This window comes from Canis lupus, chromosome 36 (genome assembly GCF_048164855.1).
Source record: "Canis lupus baileyi chromosome 36, mCanLup2.hap1, whole genome shotgun sequence".
NCBI lineage: Eukaryota > Metazoa > Chordata > Mammalia > Carnivora > Canidae > Canis > Canis lupus.
The window spans coordinates 5,960,291-5,977,004 of NC_132873.1; the positions used below are offsets into that span (position 1 = coordinate 5,960,291).

A 16,714-nucleotide genomic window follows, 5' to 3' on the forward strand; every position below is an offset into this window, starting at 1 on the left:
CCTCCCCACAGAGCTGTATGTGTACACACAATTTCGCCCGTAGGGGGGCGGGGGAGATGGACCACAGGTTCAAGTTTTAGAACCCATGTCTTAGAAATCACTAGTTCAATCCCTGTGACAACCAAGGAAACTGAGGCCCCGAGGGGCTAAGTCACTTGGACCGGACCAAGAGGAGTCCTGCTTTCTCCCCCTCACACTCTGAATGTCCTTTTTCAGGTTCTCTTTATTTTTTGTTAGAGGCTCAGTGGGACCCCACCCTCCTGGCCAGCAGCTCTGAAGGCTTGGTCCCCAGGGCCTGAGCCTAGGCCTGTTGTACTTAAGTCTCTGTAGTCTCCCCAACCATCCAGCCAGGAACACTGAGGGCTTCTGTGAGAGGGAGCACACGTGAGTAACCAACCCCTCCCTCTGCCCCTCCCGTCCCAAGGGATGCACAAGCCCACTCCTGGTTCCTTTCTGCTTGAAACACTCGATGACTTTATTTGCCTTTGGCTGGCTTCTGGGAAGGGGCAGGGCAGGGCAGGGGCCGGCAGCGGCCTGGGCTTCATGCGCCCTCTGGTGGACCTCACAGGCAAGGACCAGAATCCGGCCAAACCCAAAGGGCTTCACAGTCTGGAGGCCACAGTCAACAGTCTAGGGGAGGGCTGCAGTGTTCCTCAGGCCTGCACTCCCCGCCCAGCTTCAGGAGATGGGGCATGCTGGGAGGAGGCCCTGAATCTCTGGCTCTCATACTCGCCCGTGTTGGATGCCCGCATGTTCTGCCGAGCCTTCATCTGCTTCAAACGGTCCTTGTCCACTTCCCGCTTGGTGAGGATGAAGAGGAGGATACCACAGGGGAAGCCGATGGCCCTAGGGGTGGGGAGATGTGCATGGGGTTTGGGGAGGGGCCAAGCCTGAGCCAGAGTTGCTGGGGGAATCTCATTCCAGCTTCATCGATCGCACAAATACTGCAATACCTCTTGTGTCTATGCAGCCTCCGCACTGGCTGCTGGAAGGCCCCAAGCAAACCAGGTCCTGCTGCTGCACTGCTTAAAACTCTGTAACAGCTCTCCGTCACTTCCTGGCCAAATCCAAACTCCTAGGCACAGCACAAAAGGCCCCGTGTGGTTGGTTTTCTGCCCACCTTTCCATTCCTGTCCCCAACAGCTTGACGCTCTGCTTGACATGAGCCCCTGCAATCCCGCCGTGCCAACTATGCCAGATTCTCCAGATAGCCCACCCTCTTTCCCTCTCCAAGTGTCGGCAAAGGTTCCTTCTGCCTTAACCGCCCCATGTCGCTTCCCAGACCCCTGTTCTCCATCTGAGTAACCACTACTCGGGAGGCACTTTGGTGTGGGGGAGAGGGCATGGAGTCACAAGACCTGGCGAGGATCCCACCTCTGAACCTTAGTTCCCTCCTTTATGAATTGAGATGTAATTTTTTTCTTACATGTTTTCATCTTTTGGATTTAGGAGATGTAACATTTATCTCAGAAAAACTAAACATATTACACTGTAAAGTACAGGCACACCTCAGGTGTGGGGGAAAAAACATTAATTTCCCCCTCCTTTCCTTTTAATATTGATCAACGATACGTATTAAGGTCAGAATCAGATCTAAGTAACGATACACTGAACACCTTCTAGATGCTCCTTATTCAACTAATACACACTCTCTCACGTGACCTCAATGAAAGCTCAATTGCCTTTCACCCCAAGCTCCCAAAAGAGAGAATAAAGCCAGGGACCCAAATTCAAATCAGATTAGCTCAGCTTACTACTACACAGAAAACTCACTGTGTCTCCAATTCCACATACTTTCCCACCCCCCTTGCCTCATTCCTCCGAGTCCAATCCTCACTCCAAGCAGTTCCATCCCCACAACCTCAGATTCAACTCACCACCTGAAACTTGGAGAAGTTTCTGGGTCCCGCCCTCCCCTGTGCCACTCCCCGTTGGTGGGCAAAGAGTTAGTTAAAACTCACCAGGCTAGTCCCACAGCTTTCATGGGGTTCTTGCCCCTCTTTCTGGGGATGTATTCCAGCTCAGGGGATAGGGGCTCAGGCTCCTCCTTGCACTCTGGAGAGCTGTGGCTTTGCAGTGCCCGGGTCCTGCTCTGGGAGGCTTTGTTAGCTGTGGCTCCTGAAAGAATCCCTGTGGATGGAAGGAAGGAAGGAAGGTCAGTAAGAGGAGGAGAGCCCAGGGGAGGAAGGGGAGTGACTGCGGTTTGGAGTAACAAGTGCCAGGGAGAATCCAAAGGGAAATGGGAAAACTGCCATCGAGGTGGCACCTTTGAAAGCCACTTCCACGTCACTGCGGGCTCATCACCCCGGTGCCAGGACGGCGAGCTTCGTCGCTCTTCATCTGCTCGGACGACAGGAAGTGAAGGACTGCAGTGGGGCTCACATAAGACGTATGAAGGGAATCGGAGAAAAGGTTTTCAAACTGCAGAACGTTAGCACTGGAGCTTAAACGTAGTCTACTCCTTCCCCTCGTTCTGTAGAAGAGGAACCTGAAGCCCCCAGAGACGAGCTGCTTCGCCCAAGGTCAAACTGCCAATTATCTGGGGCTAGAACCCAAGCGTCCAGAAGCCCGGGGCTCTATCCTCTGCACTGCGGTGAGTGTGAGACACCTGGAGCGCGGGAGTCTAAAAGGCTTCCTCGGAGCTCCCTCTCGCAGCATGACCCTGCAGGTGTCGCGGAACTTGAGGGCAGGGGATGGGCTGGGTGACCTCCAGAGAGCATCTTTTTTTAGCCCCCAGACTCTTTATGATCCCGCAGAGAGGTGCGGGCAGGAACCGACAGCCATGACCTCCTGCTATCGCTGGTCGGGAGTATATAAAAAGGGGATCCCCTGCAGCCTTGCCCTCCCCGGGGTCCCTCTCCTTACCCCGGAGGACGCGGGCATTTCTCGCCCCCCGGCCCTTCAGCGCCGTAGCAGCTACCACCGCCGCCATGTTCAGATCCCACCCCCCTTCACCGCGCTCCCCGCCGGGAATTGTAGTTTGCGTAAGGGGCCTCCCCCGCTCCTTCCGTCCTGCCTACAGACCAGAAACTACATCTCCCAGAAGCCCGCGAGGGGCCCCGGGAGAACTACTCTTCCCAGGAGACCCCGGAGGCGCGCACGCTCGCTTGTTTCCCTCCTGTTGGAGGCGGAGTCAGGCCGGGCGGAGTTTGGGTTCTCCCCGCCACGGCCCGCCCCCTTCTCCCAGCTCTGCCCCGTGATTGGTGGGTCAGCCGGGTAGCCCCCTTCGCTATTGGGCTAGCGGCCGTCGCTCTTCCTGCCGGGGAGTCGCCTACGCCTACTTCCTCCCGGGAGGAGGGGCTCGAGTTCCGCGTCGTCGCGCAGAGCTGACTCTGGGAGGCGTTTGGGCCCAGAGAAGTGGATCGGCCGCTTGCGCCGCATGGAGTCCGAATCGGAGAGCGGGGCCGCTGCTGACACCCCCCCCCTGGAGACCCTGAGCTTCCATGGTGATGAAGAGATTATCGAGGTGGTAGAGCTGGATCCTGGCCCGCCCGACCCGGGTGAGAACTGCCGCCGCTCGGGCCGCGGGACGGGAGGCGCCCCCCTGGCCCCCGGCCCCTGCTTCTCCCCCCGGCCCCCCTCCCCTCCGGCCGTTCCTGCCGCTCCCCGTCGCCCTTCCTCCCTGCCCTGCCCCCACACGTAGTTCCCAGGCCTGGCAGGGGTGGGGGTTCCCCTGACGCCTCCTCCGGCCCTTCCCCTCACACACCCCCTTCCCGTCATCCCCTCGGTCCTCCCTTCCCACACGGCCCCTGGCCATGCCCGGGTCCTCCACCTCGGCGTCCTCCGCCCCCAGAGCCCCCCTCCCCGCCGCCTCACCCCCTCCGTGTGACCTCAGCCGACCCTCTTGCTACACCCCAGCTCCCCACACTTCTCCGCTAAGCCTCTTCTGGCTGCCGAGCCCCACCTTTTAACCCTCTCCCCAAAGCAGATGATCTGGCCCAGGAGATGGAAGACGTGGACTTCGAAGAAGAGGAAGAAGAGGAAGAGGGCAACGAGGAGGGCTGGGTTTTGGAACCCCAGGAAGGAGTGGTGGGCAGCATGGAGGGCCCGGACGACAGCGAAGTCACCTTCGCGCTGCACTCAGGTAGGTCTCTGGTAAACCCCGTGCGCCGGCGCCGCTGAACATCAGACGCCTGCTGTGCCCGGAGCCTTCCCCGGGGCAGGGAGAGGGCCCGGGAGGAGCTCACGCCCCATGGCCTGGGGGAGAGCTGGGCTGCTGGAGCCCGCCCAGGCACCGGGCGTCGGATCTGCTTTTGCTCCTTACAGATCTGTGGTCTTTGTAGCGTCTCTAGGTCTTTGTTTCTTTTCCAGAAGTTACCTTGTCGTAAATTAGAGGTAGCAGTACTTTTTCTGAGCAAATTTTGTATACTATTCTCAAATACTGGTCCGTAATAAGGCAAGTGACGGGGTGCCCTCACTCCGTGCTCAGCCCGGTGGCAGCCCCGGCTGAGCCTGTAAGCCCTGCACGTGTCCACTGCTCTGGTCTGAGCGTCAGTCTGGGGTGGTGAAGGCAGCAGCCCTGCAGAAGGACTCGGAGCTTGGCAAGGGTAGAGAGGGATTTCTCCAACAACCTGATGCTTGAAACTTAGAAGAACTTGGATGCACCCTTCTTTTCTGGAGGAAAGACATGGTGCTCTGGGTGGAAGCGGGTGGGCTTCCCGAAGGACAGGACCCTGGGTGGCAGCCCTGTCCGCTCACTCGTGGACTCTCTCTTGGGACAGCGTCTGTGTTTTGTGTGAGCCTGGACCCCAAGACCAACACGTTGGCCGTGACGGGGGGTGAAGATGACAAAGCTTTCGTGTGGAGGCTCAGCGATGGGGAGCTGCTCTTTGAGTGTGCAGGTGAGGGAGCACGGCTGAGGTCCTGTTCTCCTGGAGGTCTTAGGGGGGCTAGCCTGCTGTGCTCATGCCTCCAGCAGCTACTTACTGATCTCCATCCTGTGCTGGACCCGAGGACTTCAAAGCAGATGATCTAGTCTGTTTTGGGTGCAGGGGAGGGAGCTGGTAGTGGCCAAAGGAGTCTGGGCAGGGTCTGCGAGGAGGTAGCACTGGCTTAGGCAGAAAGGGGGAGCAGGTATTTGGGGCAGAGGTGTGGAGGTATTTGGGGCAGAGGACGTAAGCCTGAGCGAGGCACGGTTGAGTGGGAGGCTAGCATTGCCACCCCTAGGGAGGCCTGGGGGTATTGGCGCCTGGCACGGGCAGTGACTCGAGTCACCTGTTACGGTGGGAACCCCCCCTCTTTCCTTCCCAGCTGGTCCTTCCTGGGGGCCGGACGCCTGGGTCGTGTGTCACCAGCACCAGATACCCTGACGTTCTCCTCTCTTTCTACCTACTTTGCTTTGCAGGCCATAAAGACTCTGTTACTTGTGCTGGCTTCAGCCACGACTCTACCCTAGTGGCCACCGGGGACATGAGTGGCCTCTTGAAAGTGTGGCAGGTCGACACCAAGGAGGAAGTGTGGTCCTTTGAAGCAGGAGACCTGGAGGTGAGATCGTCAGAGTGGTGTTTGGCTGTGTGGGGCCTTGGGTGGGAGGTGAGGGCTTGGGGGTCCGGTGTCGCCTGTCCCGGACCCAGCCAGCTCTGAGCCAGTGCGCTCTCAGGTTGCAGCAAGGGTGTCTACTCCGTTTCCCGTCCAGGCCCCGCTGACCTCAGCAGCAAGGACAGCTTGGGGGGAGCTTAGGGGACAGGCTCCTAGGCGGGATGGGGTGACAGGCGCCTCCCTGCTGACCCTTCCTTTCTGCCCAGTGGATGGAGTGGCACCCTCGGGCACCTGTCCTCCTGGCGGGCACCGCTGACGGCAACACTTGGATGTGGAAGGTCCCAAATGGTGACTGCAAGACCTTCCAAGGCCCCAACTGCCCAGCTACCTGTGGCCGCGTCCTCCCTGATGGTGAGGGCAGCTCTCTGTCCGTCCTTCCCTGGGTGTACAGAGGTTGGCTCCAGGTGTACTCACCCTCCTGGGCTCCCTCCGGGTCCTGGCCGGCCAGCTCCGAGGTCCGCCGTCCGGAGCGTGGACCCAGGCCCCAGAGCAGACCGCGTCCCCTCTCCGGCCTGGACTGCACACTCTTCCTTCCGTGGGGCAGGGTCTGCTCCCTTACTTTCCTGTCTCCCCGCCCCCCTCATTCCCTTGCTGGGTGTGCCTGAGGGTGCCATCTGACGACCTCTGTGCCTGTGGCCCTTCAGGGAAGAGAGCTGTGGTCGGCTATGAAGATGGCACCATCAGGATCTGGGACCTGAAGCAGGGAAGTCCGATCCACGTACTAAAAGGTCTCTAAGGCAGGGGAAGGGTTCGCTGGGGGTGTCTGTGCGGGAGACCTGGGGCAGGACTCGGGGCCTGGGGGGCAGCCTGACCTAGCTGTCTGCCCCCTCCTAGGGACCGAGGGTCACCAGGGCCCTCTGACCTGTGTCGCCACCAACCAGGACGGCAGCCTGATCCTCACTGGCTCCGTGGACTGCCAGGCCCAGCTGGTCAGTGCCACCACTGGCAAGGTGAGTGCGACCTGCAGCCTGTCGCTGGAGCCTCTGCTGCCCACGTCCCCTGTGCGTCTCCTGTTGCCTTGCCGCCCTCTCGTCAGCCCTCCCGTCAGCCCTCCTCCCGTCCCGATTCTCCCCCCATGGCTTACAGGTGGTGGGTGTGTTCAGACCCGAGACTGTGGCCTCCCAGCCCAACGTTGGAGAGGGGGAGGAGAGCGAGTCCAACTCCGTGGAGTCTTTGGGCTTCTGCAGCGTGTGAGTGTGAGAGTGAGAAGGGCCAGGGCCTGGGCCTGGAGATGAGGACAGCTGTAGAGAAGGGGGTGGGGCGAGGGGCGCCTGGGCCGGGGAGCCAGGGAGGAGTGCAGGGTGCGTGAGCCCACGTCCCTCCACGAGCCTTTCTTTAGTGGTGCTCCCCTCTGCCCAGGATGCCTCTGGCAGCTGTTGGCTACCTGGATGGGACCTTGGCCATCTATGACCTGTCTACGCAGACCCTCAGGCATCAGTGTCAGCACCAGGTACAGGCAGCCTGGAGCTCTGGTGGGGCCTCTCTGTCACCCGCCCCCTCCTTTCCTCCCTCCTCCCCTCCCTCTGTCCCTGAGAGTCTGGGGCAGGTGCCTGTCAGCTTCCCCAGCCCTGATGCCCTCCTTCTCTCTGGCACCCGGGTGTAGTCGGGCATCGTGCAGCTGCTGTGGGAGGCAGGCACCGCCGTGGTTTACACTTGCAGCCTGGACGGCATCGTGCGCCTCTGGGACGCCCGCACCGGCCGCTTGCTTACCGACTACCGGGGCCACACGGCCGAGATCCTGGACTTTGCCCTCAGCAAGTATGTGAATTGGGCCAGGGCCAGAGCCCCTGTGTGATTGGGAGGTGGGACCAGCACGCGGGGGCCATGGAGTCCTTGGGCCGTGGGAGGGGATTCCTCAGGGAAGCTGGACCCCAAGGCCTGGTGGCGGCCGTGAGGCAGACGCACTGGGAAGCCCGAGGGAGTTGCGGCTTCTGGTTGACGGGGACCCGCCTGGGCTCTCCCATCTCAGTTCAGGGCTGAGGGGCTGGGACTGTCCCCCATGTGGTGGCTCTTCTCTGATCCCCTTAGTGGTTGCTGGCTCTAAGCGTGTTCCCTCCACGTGGCACATTGGCCCGGTGCCAGGCACTGGGGATCTAGAATCAAGGCTGCACTGGAGGTGGCCACCCGAGGGCCCCAGGTGGTGGGCTTGGGCCAGGCCCCGGGCCCTTGGTCCCGGCCCCGGGCCCTTGGTCCCGCCGACCCGCACTTTCTGTCCACAGAGATGCCTCCCTGGTGGTGACTACGTCAGGAGACCACAAAGCTAAAGTATTTTGTGTGCAGAGACCTGACCGCTAACGGCTGCGGCCTCTGCTTTGGTGTTGAGGGGTGAAGGGAGACCCCACCAGCAGAGGCGGTAGGGCCCGGGGAGGAGGAGGGGGCCGCGGACTGTGTTCCAACCCCTTCAGCCGACTTGCCCCCTCCGTCCCTTCTCTTAAGAGACCCATCCCTTGGCCCCCCACCCCACCCTCACCCAGACCTGCGGGTCCCTCAGAGGGGGGTCAGGCCTCTTTCTCTTTCACCTTCATTTGCTGGCGTGAGCTGCGGGGGTGTGTGTTTGTATGTGGGGAGTAGGTGTTTGAGGTTCCCGTTCTTTCCCTTCCCAAGTCTCTGGGGGTGGAAAGGAGGAAGAGATATTAGTTACAGATTTTAAAAATGTAAATAAAATATACTTCCCAGAGACCGTGTGTGTTTGGATCTTGTGGCCTCTGGGCAGGAGGAACCGGTGAGGGAAACGTCAGGGTGAGGCTCCCAGCAAAATCTCATTTTCGAGGTACCTCAGCTCACCACCTGGGGTGGTGTCTCGTCCCCCCCCCTCCCCAGTCAGTTCTGAGGGAGTCGGGATCTCCGCAGGTGCGTGTCTGGCTCTAGTTTCTTTCCGCTGGTGTCCCTCCTGCCTCCTGCTCAGGGATGCGGAATGAGATAACCAGGAACTGGGCCCGATGGGTTTATTGGGTCAGGGTGGAGTTGGATAAGGGCAGGGCTTCTGATCCAGAGGCGTGGGGACGAGGAGGCCGGCTTGGTGGCCGAGATGGACAGATGGTTCTGGCAGGAGCCAGCAGAGGCCCGCCCCTAGTTCAAGTCGAGGTCCACGCTGCTTTGGCTGCCGGTGTGGTAGGCGCTGCCCGGGCCCGGCCCGCCCCGGGGGGCTCTTCCCTGCAGCCCCTGCAGCCACCTTCGGGCGGCCGCCCTCCAGGGGGCCGTGTAGCGCTGGTCCCCCAGCCCCATGGCCACGGGCACGGCCGCCGCGCTGGCGCTGCCCAGCGACATGAGGGACAGCAGGGTCCCTGGGCCCAGCGGCGGGCGCTGCTCATAGGCCAGGACCGAGAGGAGCAGGGTGGCCACGTAGGGCCCCCAGCACAGCCCGAAGAGCAGCGTGGCCCCGGCCTGCGCCTTCGCCTGCCTCCAGGTAAGGGCCCGGGCCAGGGCCGAGGGGGCGCCGCGACACACGGCCCGCTCCAGTCGCCGGATGTCCTGCAGCTGACGGTGCGCCGCGGCCAGCACGCGGGCCGAGAGCAGGGCGGCGGCCCCCACGGCGGGCAGCAGGAGCCCGTAGACTTCCAGGTAGAGGTAGGGGGCCGGGAAGACGGCCTGGGAGCTGCAGTTGGCGCCGGGGGCCCAGTGGTTCCAGCCCAGCGCGGGCAGGCTGGCGAAGAGCAGGGGCCCGGCCCAGGTGAGCAGCAGGGCCAGCCGCGGGCTCCCGCGGGGCCGGAGGGGCCGCAGCACGGCCACGTAGCGCTCGCCGTGCACCAGCAGGAGGTTGGCGAGCAGGGAGAGGAAGGAGAAGTTGGGCGCCAGGTAGAGGAAGAGGCAGGACCAGTAGCCCCGGCGGCTCTGGCTCCAGAGGCCGGGCAGCGCGGGCAGCGCCAGCCCCGTGAGCAGCCCGGCCAGCAGCAGGCTCAGGAAGAAGCAGCCGGCGGGCGGGCGGCGCAGGTGCCGGTCCCTGGCGATGCCCAAGGCCAGGAGCAGGTTGGCAGCGACGATGAGGCTGGCCAGGGCCAGGGAGAGCCCCAAGGCCCCGGCGGGAACGGGGCTGGGCTCCTCCCTGGTGCTGTTGGGTGTCATCGGGACGGGGGAGGCCTGGGGCCGCGGCCGGCGAGCCTGGGTGAAAGACGGGCGGCCGGGATCAGCCGGGTGGGGGGGCTGCGCGTCGTCCGCGGGTTGCACACCAGCCGCCGCCCGGCCTTATCTGGCTCGCGGATACGCCCTTTTATTCATGAGCGGCCGGTTACAGTTTGCGCAAAAATCCACGATTTGGGGCTTCTCTTAAAAGTCACATCCAGCCAGCAATTCTGTCCTGCGTGGTAGCAACTGTCGGGCGCCGAGCGCGGGCTGTGTCCACCCGGTGCCCCCGTCCCCGCCCTGCCGCGCCGGCCCTTGCTATTACCTGTCCCCGTCCCACCCGCTCCCGGCAGCTGTGCTGAGGCCTCTGTTGAGACTGCAGGGCCGCCCCACGGGGCCCCGGGGCCCCAAAGCCCCAAAGGGTCTTGTCCGGCGGCCTCCACCAGCCGAGGCCTCTAAGTTGGCTGAAAGGGAGGACGGGGTCTGGCGGGGGTGTCCTGGTCTTCCGGCCAGGCCAGCACGTGAGGGGCTCCTTCAGGTTGGGCTGGGGCCAGTGCTAGGGGTGGCCGCTGTGACGGAGAGGGGTCCCCGTCCTCTGGCTGGGGCTGGGGCTTTAGGGAAGGACCCGGAGGGGTGGGCAGGGCAGGCGGGAGGCAGAGGCAAAGGCAGGGCTTGCTCAATGCCTGAGTTAGTGACAGGCCAGGGCCAGGGTGGCAGCAGCAAGTGGGGGACCCTGTCCCCTGAGCTCCCCGCCTCTCTCCCCCGCCTCACAGGTTACAGCCCAGTGAGCAGCCTCCGGGTAGGACTTCCAGCCCATAAACTTGACTCCTCCTCACCACACTAGCAACAGGGCCCTTTCTGGGAACTGGAGGCAGAGGGGAGTCACTGGGGAGGATGAAGGTGCCAGCAGGAAGGGGGACAGTCCCCACACCCCGGAGCGCTGGACTGAGCCCAGAGCGGACGCAGGAGGAGCTGCCCGTTTCGTTTCGTGACTCTGATCCGGGCCTGTCCTTCCCTTTCTTGGTTCTATGTCCTCAGGCCCCTCAGACACCCTGGCCCCAGGGCCACGCCGTGCGGAAGGGGGGGTCCCGGCCCTTGGGGGAATCTCCTGCTGCTGTCAGCTGGGGAGCAGCCGCCGTTGCCAGGGTTAAAGTCAATAAGGAATGGATTCCTGCCTGCCCCCACCTCCTCACCCCGGATCTGAGGGCATCACCGCCACCCTGAGCTGCCACCCCGAGCCCTGGAGACGAAGGCTGACCCCTTCTCTTCCCAGACCCCTCCTCCCCCCAACTCTGGGCCCGCCAAGCCCCGCCAGGCTGCCTCCTCCCTTCCCCTCCCCGCAGCCCGGTTCCTCTTCCTCAACCTCCCCCGCTCCTCACCCCTGCGCTCTCCCCAGGACCTCCTTCCCTGTCTAGCAGGCCCTTCGGTTTCTGTTCCTTCGTCCCTGCGCCAGGAACTCTATTAAGCCCCGGGAGACCTCGGGGGCTGTTAGTCAAAGCTGGACTCTGGGGTCACGGCTGGAGCTCCCAGCACTCAGCCTGGAGGGCGTCCTCACCCCTCCTCCCCCGGAGCAGCAAGGGGGCGGGGTGGCCCCAGGGCCCCCTTCCCACCGGGAGGCTCGGCGGCTTGGACTGGGTGCAGGCGCTCTCCAGGGTCCCGGGCTGCGGTCTCCAGGTGAGGCTCGGTGCTACTCACATGCTGCGGCAGGTGTCGCTGGGCCGGCCTGGGCCTTGCTCCTCACGTCAGGGACTGGCTGCGGGCAGGCGGGCAGGGCTTCGGGCGCGGTCTGCTGTGCCTCGGGGACCGCGGGGCCCGGGCTCCCTGCTGCCCAGGCTCTGCCCCCGCCTGGGTTCTGGAGGGACGGAGCTGGGGCTGGTGGGGCTCGGCCTGGCCCCGCCTCTGGGGGTGGGACCTGGCACACCCTGAGCCGCGGCAACGGGGAGGCCTTCCCATCCCTGTCCAGTGCCCTCTCCTTATCCTCCATCAGTGTGTCCCTTCCCCGGCCGCAGCTCGCCACCAAGGCGGCGGATCCCCTACGTCAGGTCACCCAACTTGGAGCCGGTCACCGGCCAGCAGCCTAGCTAGTCTGAGAATTGCTTTCCAGTCAATGAGTAATCATGGTTTCGTCTACCCCGCTCCACTTCCCATCTGAGCTAATACATTTACATTTTATGAGACTTGAACCCTCGGAGTGGCCTGCCGGCTGACAGCACGTCCCGGACCCGTGCACTGCAGAGTCGTGTCTGATGGTGGCAGTGGCGGGGTTGTTTGGAGCTTGCGGATCTTCCACATCCTTGTCACCTGGTGGGCCTTTCAGCTTAGAAAGCCAACCTTGCCTTCTAGAACCTGGGGTCATCCTGCACTTTTCTCGATGACTTTGAGTCAAGTTCTGAGCTATGAGGTTGAAATGGCTCTGGGGGTGTGTGGCATTGGGCCGGCTACCCTCAATTTTCCCACCTGTAAAATGGGTACAAGTACACCTACCTCTCTGGGCTGTTGGGGAATATCATGGAGTAACACGTGACTGCATATATTCTGGTGCCGGACACTTGATCGGGTCGGGGGGGAGGTGTTGGTTCTCAACAAATGATTCATTTCCTTCCCCTCCGTGGTGGTAAGAGGCACAAGTCAGTATTGGGACCAGAAGGCCTGGATTTGAATCTTAGAATTCCGGCTGGGATTTTTTTTTTTTTTTTAAGCTGTGTGAACTTGGGCAAATTACTGAAGTTCTCTTGCCTTTGTGTCTTCATCTGTAGGATGGGGCTTATGTTGCACTCACCTATGGTGAGACTAACGGAATTAATGCGTGATGAGGACTTGGATGAGCACTAGGCACACAGGCACTCCATGAAAGGCAGCCGTCATTACCATTTTTAGGATTCCTGCCCTTCTCTGCATGTCACTTCCCTCCAGCCACCAGTCCAGTCCGAGAGAGAGAACTCTGTAGGGAAAGGCAGATAGAGAGCTCATGGAAAAGCAAGAGGAGAATGGGCACTTCTGCTCCATGGGGATGCTGAGGAAAGTAGGTACAGGAGAGGAAGGGCAAGTAAGTTCAGGTAAGGCAGCCAGGAGGTGTGATGCTCTAATTTTCGCTTGTATCACGCGAGGCCTTGGGGTGCTGGAAAGAAGCTGGCTCAAGTGGGAGGAGCTGGTTGGAACTTCAGCAAGAAAGCTGGAGATGAGACACAAGGAAAGACTTCCTGCTCAGGAGCACAGGCAGACAGAGCCAGGGGACTTTCGTGCCCTTGGCAGGGGGGTGGGAGACCCAGGTGGGGGGTGGGGGTCCTAGGGGTCTAGCTCCACCCATCCTGCACAGTGGCCAAGGGGCCTGGGGAGGCAGGACTTCTGTTGGGACAGGAGGGGAGAGGAGGAAAGCATCCAGCCCCAAGCCCATCCTCAAGCGGGCAGCCGGCCCTCCGACCCACGCTATCTGGCGGTAGAAGTCAGAGGCTCTGGGAGAGTTCAGCCTGGGGCCCGGACAGAAGTGGGTGTGGGGCCCCTCAGATGCTCGACTGCCAGGAATAAACAGACCTCCTTCTGTTCCCAGCCCTGGCCTCCTCCCTACGGGATCCAGGATGTCTGTGTTTCTTCTTCGCTGCTTTGTCTAAACACTGTGTGTGGGATGACGTATGAAGGGGCCGGGAAGCCTGGGTCCGGTCTCTTCCTCACTGGACCATCCAGGCCTTCTCGGCTCCCCCATCAACCTCTGGCACGGACTCATCCCTGGCCTTCTCCTCTTGCCCACAGGAGGGCTCTGGCACCGACAGTTTCCAGACGCTCCATGTCAGCTGCAGGCTGGAGAGCACCCTCCGTGGCCCCCATTCTCCTCTCCTCAGGCAGAGCCTCTATGGGGGGGTTCAACCCTGCCAGAGCATCCTCCTGGCCTTCGTTCACTGCTCACTCCATTCTCTGGGATATTTGAAGCTCTTTGCTGACCTTGGGGGCCCAGGACTGGGTGGGTGTGGTATGCAGGGGCTGGGGTACGGGTACAGGGAATGGGATGAATGGAGGCAAGGAGGCTCAAGGCTTTCTGGACCCTGGCTGGCCTCCAGGAGCCGCTGTCAAAACTCTTCAGTCTCCATAGGCAAGAGCAGACAAGCCCTTGGGAGCCTCTGGGGGACTCGGCACAATCCTGGCCAGGAACTTGGCTTCAGGAAGCCTGGAGTCAGGTCTATGGGCCGAAGAAACCCCAGTTCTCCCTGTTGGTGCTTAACCAGGTTCTCCACGGCCCCCTCAGAGCCACACTGCACTGCTTTTAGCAATCCCCAGAAGGGGAGCATTGCTTGAACTCAAAACAGCCCCCAGAGCAGACGTAGGCTTGGGTCTTTGGCCTCAGGAGCTCTTAGGATGAGGGTCTTCACACCACTAGGGAACTGCAATGGCAACTACCAAATACTGGCTTCCCAGGAGGCAGCTGCTGCAGCAGCCAGCACTTCCTTTTCCAGGTTTGCCAGCCACCAGAAGCAGGTGACAAGGGGCCGCCCCGTCAGCACCAGCACTTCCCAGTACACACGTTTGTTGGGATGGGCACTTAGCTACTAAGTCCTGAGCTAAAAGCCCATTTCAGTGGAGTCCAGGTGACTCAATGACCTGTGGCTTTCAGACTTGACTCACAGCAAAAAGGCATTTCATAATCCAATCAAGATGTATGTACAAAACTAAAACACATTCCCAAATCAATACTTACGATTGAGAAGTGTGATGTATACTGATCTATACTATCCCATTAAAAAAAAAAAAAAAAAAAAGAAAAAAAGCTGGGGCACGTGGGTGGCTCAGTTGGTTGTCTGCCTTTGACTCAGGTCATGATCTCGGGGTCCTGAGATCGAGCCCCTGTTCAGTAAGGAGCCTGCTTCTCCCTTTATCCACCCTCGCTACCCTGTTCATGCTCTCAAAAAATAAGATCTTAAAAAGGCCAGTGATGAAGTTACACATGTGACAGACACAGAAATACACCACACACACACACACACACACACACACACTCGTGCGCACGCGTGGGTGGGTGGGTGAGTCAGGCCTGGACCACAACATGGTCCTGGCTAAGACGTTGTACTACAGTCATTCGAGATGCTACCACTGGGGGGAGCTGGGTGAAGAGCACACAGAATTTCTATATTATTTCTTATAACTGCATATGAATCTCCAGTGATCTCATAACGGTTTAGGAAATAAAAACGTGGGCAGCCCCGGTGGCGCAGCGGTTTAGCGCCGCCTGCAGCCTGGGGTGTGATCCTGGAGACCCAGGATCAAGTTGCACATCAGGCTTCCTGCATGGAGCCTGCTTCTCCCTCCGCCTGTGTCTCTGCCTCTCTTCACTCTCTCTGAATGAATGAATAAATAAATCTTAAAAAAAAAAAAAAAAAAAAAAAAAAAAAAAAAAAAAGGAAATAAAAACGTCAGGACATTTCATGAATGGGTCTCAAACCAGCCTGAAACTCACTTCACTAGGTGGAGACAAGTTAAAAGGGAAAGCAAGAAGCTAGAAACCACTAGGATGGCCCTCAGACCATTTCAGCGGCTCCTAAAATTGCCCTGATAATTCTTTACCGAATTTTCTGAACGCTTTCATTTTTGGGATCAGTGTCCTGCTAGGGGACAGCATGCTTTGCTAGACCTGGTGATGTTAGGTGAGCATCTCCCCAAAGGTAATTCTGTGGAATGCCAGTCTTTTGGGCTACTGCGTGAGAAGAGAAAGGGCGGCCGCTCAGTCTGCATTACGTCCAGACATAATACCCATCAATGTCCTGCAGAACAACACAGGCCACGCACGGAACACATGTTTTGGGAAATGCTGTGCGTTAATGATAAAATAAGAAGCCAGAAAACAATATGACTGTCACGGTCCCAGAAACTACTTGGCCACAGCCAGACAGACTTTGTCACCAAGGTTTACAGGAAGCCTGTTCACATATACTCAGAACCATTGACCAGAGCCCACTAGCCAGCCATCCTCTTTCTCTCCTCGAAGTGGGAGGTTAGGGGACTCCTGAATCTAAGGTTTCCCAGATGGAGTCTGTAGGTTCAAAGCGTCATGTGTACTCTTCCTCCCTTCTCTCTCTTTTGGACTGTCTAGAGACCCAGCAAATTCTCATGTAAGATAGAAAGATTTTCTTTATTAATGACCCCAACTGTATTTCTTTAGATACAGGAGTTTTGAACTCAAACACTTAGGAGAAAACAAGTTAAGATTGCATTATCCTGCAACTCATTACCAGTAACATATTGCAAAGCGCAACAGCTTGGAAGAGGGGGAGGAAGGCAAGGGGAGTGAGGGAGGGAAAGTAAAGAAAAGGAATTAAGTTGATCAAGTGGAATTGTTTTCCTTTTTTTTTTAATTCTTGAGAACTATGAAGTCCTTGCAAGCACAGCTCGTTTCTGCAGATTATTTTCCAAACGTATACAAAATGGAACCCAAACGGAGAATCCCTTAAGAACCTGGAGAGGTGCAACATTAAAAGCTACGATTATCCAGTAGCAAGTGTTCCAGCCTTCAGCTGCCAGCCGCCTCCTCTTCCTGTTCCCCAGAGTTAGCGGGACGAAAACGTCTTCCCCCTTCAAGAACAGAGAGAAGTGTGAAGGCTGGTTTTGGGCTCACCTGTCCCGCCACCCCATGCTCCTGGACTAGGGATGGGACCCCAGAGACACTGAGACACGGGTGCCAAGGCTCCTCAGAGGATGTGGGAACTCTAGGCCCAGAGAGATTTCATCAGCTTTCTTCCTGTCGAATACTTTTGGGGTAACAGGGAGCATCTAGGCCAAGCCCACAAGGATGTTCAATAAATATCAAGTTAAGACAAGAGAGTCCCTTGCCCACAACTTCTGGATGGCCAAACCTACTCGAATTTCAGACTGGGCTCAACCTTCTTCCCGGTTGAGAGCTCCGGCTCCTCTTACACAGCTTATACCTCTTCAGGCTTACAGATAACAGTTCCTTCATTTCCACCATGGGAGGAGGATAGGATGCTCAAAACTTCCAAGTACAGACCCTTCATGCTGCCATGTGGTGACCACACTCTGGGTTACAGAATGCTCGCCTGACTTTAGGCTCCTGAGTCCTGGCCTTCCATCCCACCCAGTATTTCTCTGGGAGGGCCATTTTTGGGAACAGGCTGGT

General features: G+C 59.4%; 4 protein-coding genes across 7 annotated transcripts in view; 1 reads left to right on the top strand and 3 right to left on the bottom strand.

The window, feature by feature from the left end:
- Nucleotides 1-3,113, bottom strand: part of PNKD (PNKD metallo-beta-lactamase domain containing) — a 59,554-nt gene extending 56,441 nt beyond the window's left edge. Inside the window, exons 1-3 of one of the 3 annotated variants that reach the window (XM_072813380.1) lie at nucleotides 2,866-3,018; nucleotides 1,962-2,130; nucleotides 451-846 (exon numbers count right to left, since the gene is read on the bottom strand). In XM_072813380.1, coding sequence (XP_072669481.1) covers nucleotides 654-846; nucleotides 1,962-2,130; nucleotides 2,866-2,932 — 429 coding nt within the window. In that variant the 5' untranslated portion in view covers nucleotides 2,933-3,018 and the 3' untranslated portion in view covers nucleotides 451-653. Of the gene's footprint in view, nucleotides 1-450; nucleotides 847-1,961; nucleotides 2,131-2,266; nucleotides 2,820-2,865 lie in introns of those variants that run through there. The other 2 variants (XM_072813377.1, XM_072813379.1) reach the window with 2 other exon arrangements.
- Nucleotides 3,114-3,284: 171 nt separating this feature from the next.
- AAMP (angio associated migratory cell protein) lies at nucleotides 3,285-8,217 on the top strand. Of its 2 annotated transcripts, none has more exons than XM_072813370.1 (11): nucleotides 3,285-3,500; nucleotides 3,926-4,084; nucleotides 4,722-4,841; nucleotides 5,345-5,484; nucleotides 5,745-5,889; nucleotides 6,183-6,266; nucleotides 6,373-6,488; nucleotides 6,625-6,728; nucleotides 6,898-6,988; nucleotides 7,142-7,296; nucleotides 7,758-8,217. In XM_072813370.1, the coding sequence occupies exons 1-11, from the start codon at nucleotides 3,380-3,382 to the stop codon at nucleotides 7,831-7,833; spliced, it is 1,311 nt and encodes a 436-aa protein (XP_072669471.1). In that variant the 5' UTR covers nucleotides 3,285-3,379; the 3' UTR covers nucleotides 7,834-8,217. The 2 variants fall into 2 exon arrangements, with proteins under 2 accessions (XP_072669471.1, XP_072669472.1); XM_072813371.1 differs by having other exon boundaries at nucleotides 3,286-3,500; nucleotides 3,929-4,084.
- GPBAR1 (G protein-coupled bile acid receptor 1) lies at nucleotides 7,758-15,544 on the bottom strand. The gene is made up of 2 exons (XM_072813381.1): nucleotides 11,293-15,544; nucleotides 7,758-9,636 (listed from the first exon to the last, which is right to left on the bottom strand). The coding sequence occupies exon 2, from the start codon at nucleotides 9,598-9,600 to the stop codon at nucleotides 8,608-8,610; it is 993 nt and encodes a 330-aa protein (XP_072669482.1). The 5' UTR covers nucleotides 9,601-9,636; nucleotides 11,293-15,544; the 3' UTR covers nucleotides 7,758-8,607.
- A 149-nt stretch (nucleotides 15,545-15,693) lies between these two features.
- The window catches only part of ARPC2 (actin related protein 2/3 complex subunit 2), a 29,644-nt gene continuing 28,623 nt past the window's right edge, over nucleotides 15,694-16,714 (bottom strand). The window contains exon 11 of the mRNA XM_072813385.1: nucleotides 15,694-16,152. Coding sequence (XP_072669486.1) covers nucleotides 16,128-16,152 — 25 coding nt within the window. The 3' untranslated portion in view covers nucleotides 15,694-16,127. The remainder of the gene's footprint in view (nucleotides 16,153-16,714) is intronic.

What these genes read in the sequence shown, in the direction of transcription:
- GPBAR1 (XM_072813381.1), bottom strand. Translation starts at nt 9,600, where the DNA reads ATGACACCCAACAGCACCAGGGAGGAGCCCAGCCCCGTTCCCGCCGGG.
- AAMP (XM_072813370.1), top strand. Translation starts at nt 3,380, where the DNA reads ATGGAGTCCGAATCGGAGAGCGGGGCCGCTGCTGACACCCCCCCCCTG. An exon ending in CACCTTCGCGCTGCACTCAG is followed by an intron (nt 4,085 to 4,721) that starts GTAGGTCTCTGG and finishes CTCTTGGGACAG; the next exon opens with CGTCTGTGTTTTGTGTGAGC. An exon ending in TCAGTGCCACCACTGGCAAG is followed by an intron (nt 6,489 to 6,624) that starts GTGAGTGCGACC and finishes CATGGCTTACAG; the next exon opens with GTGGTGGGTGTGTTCAGACC.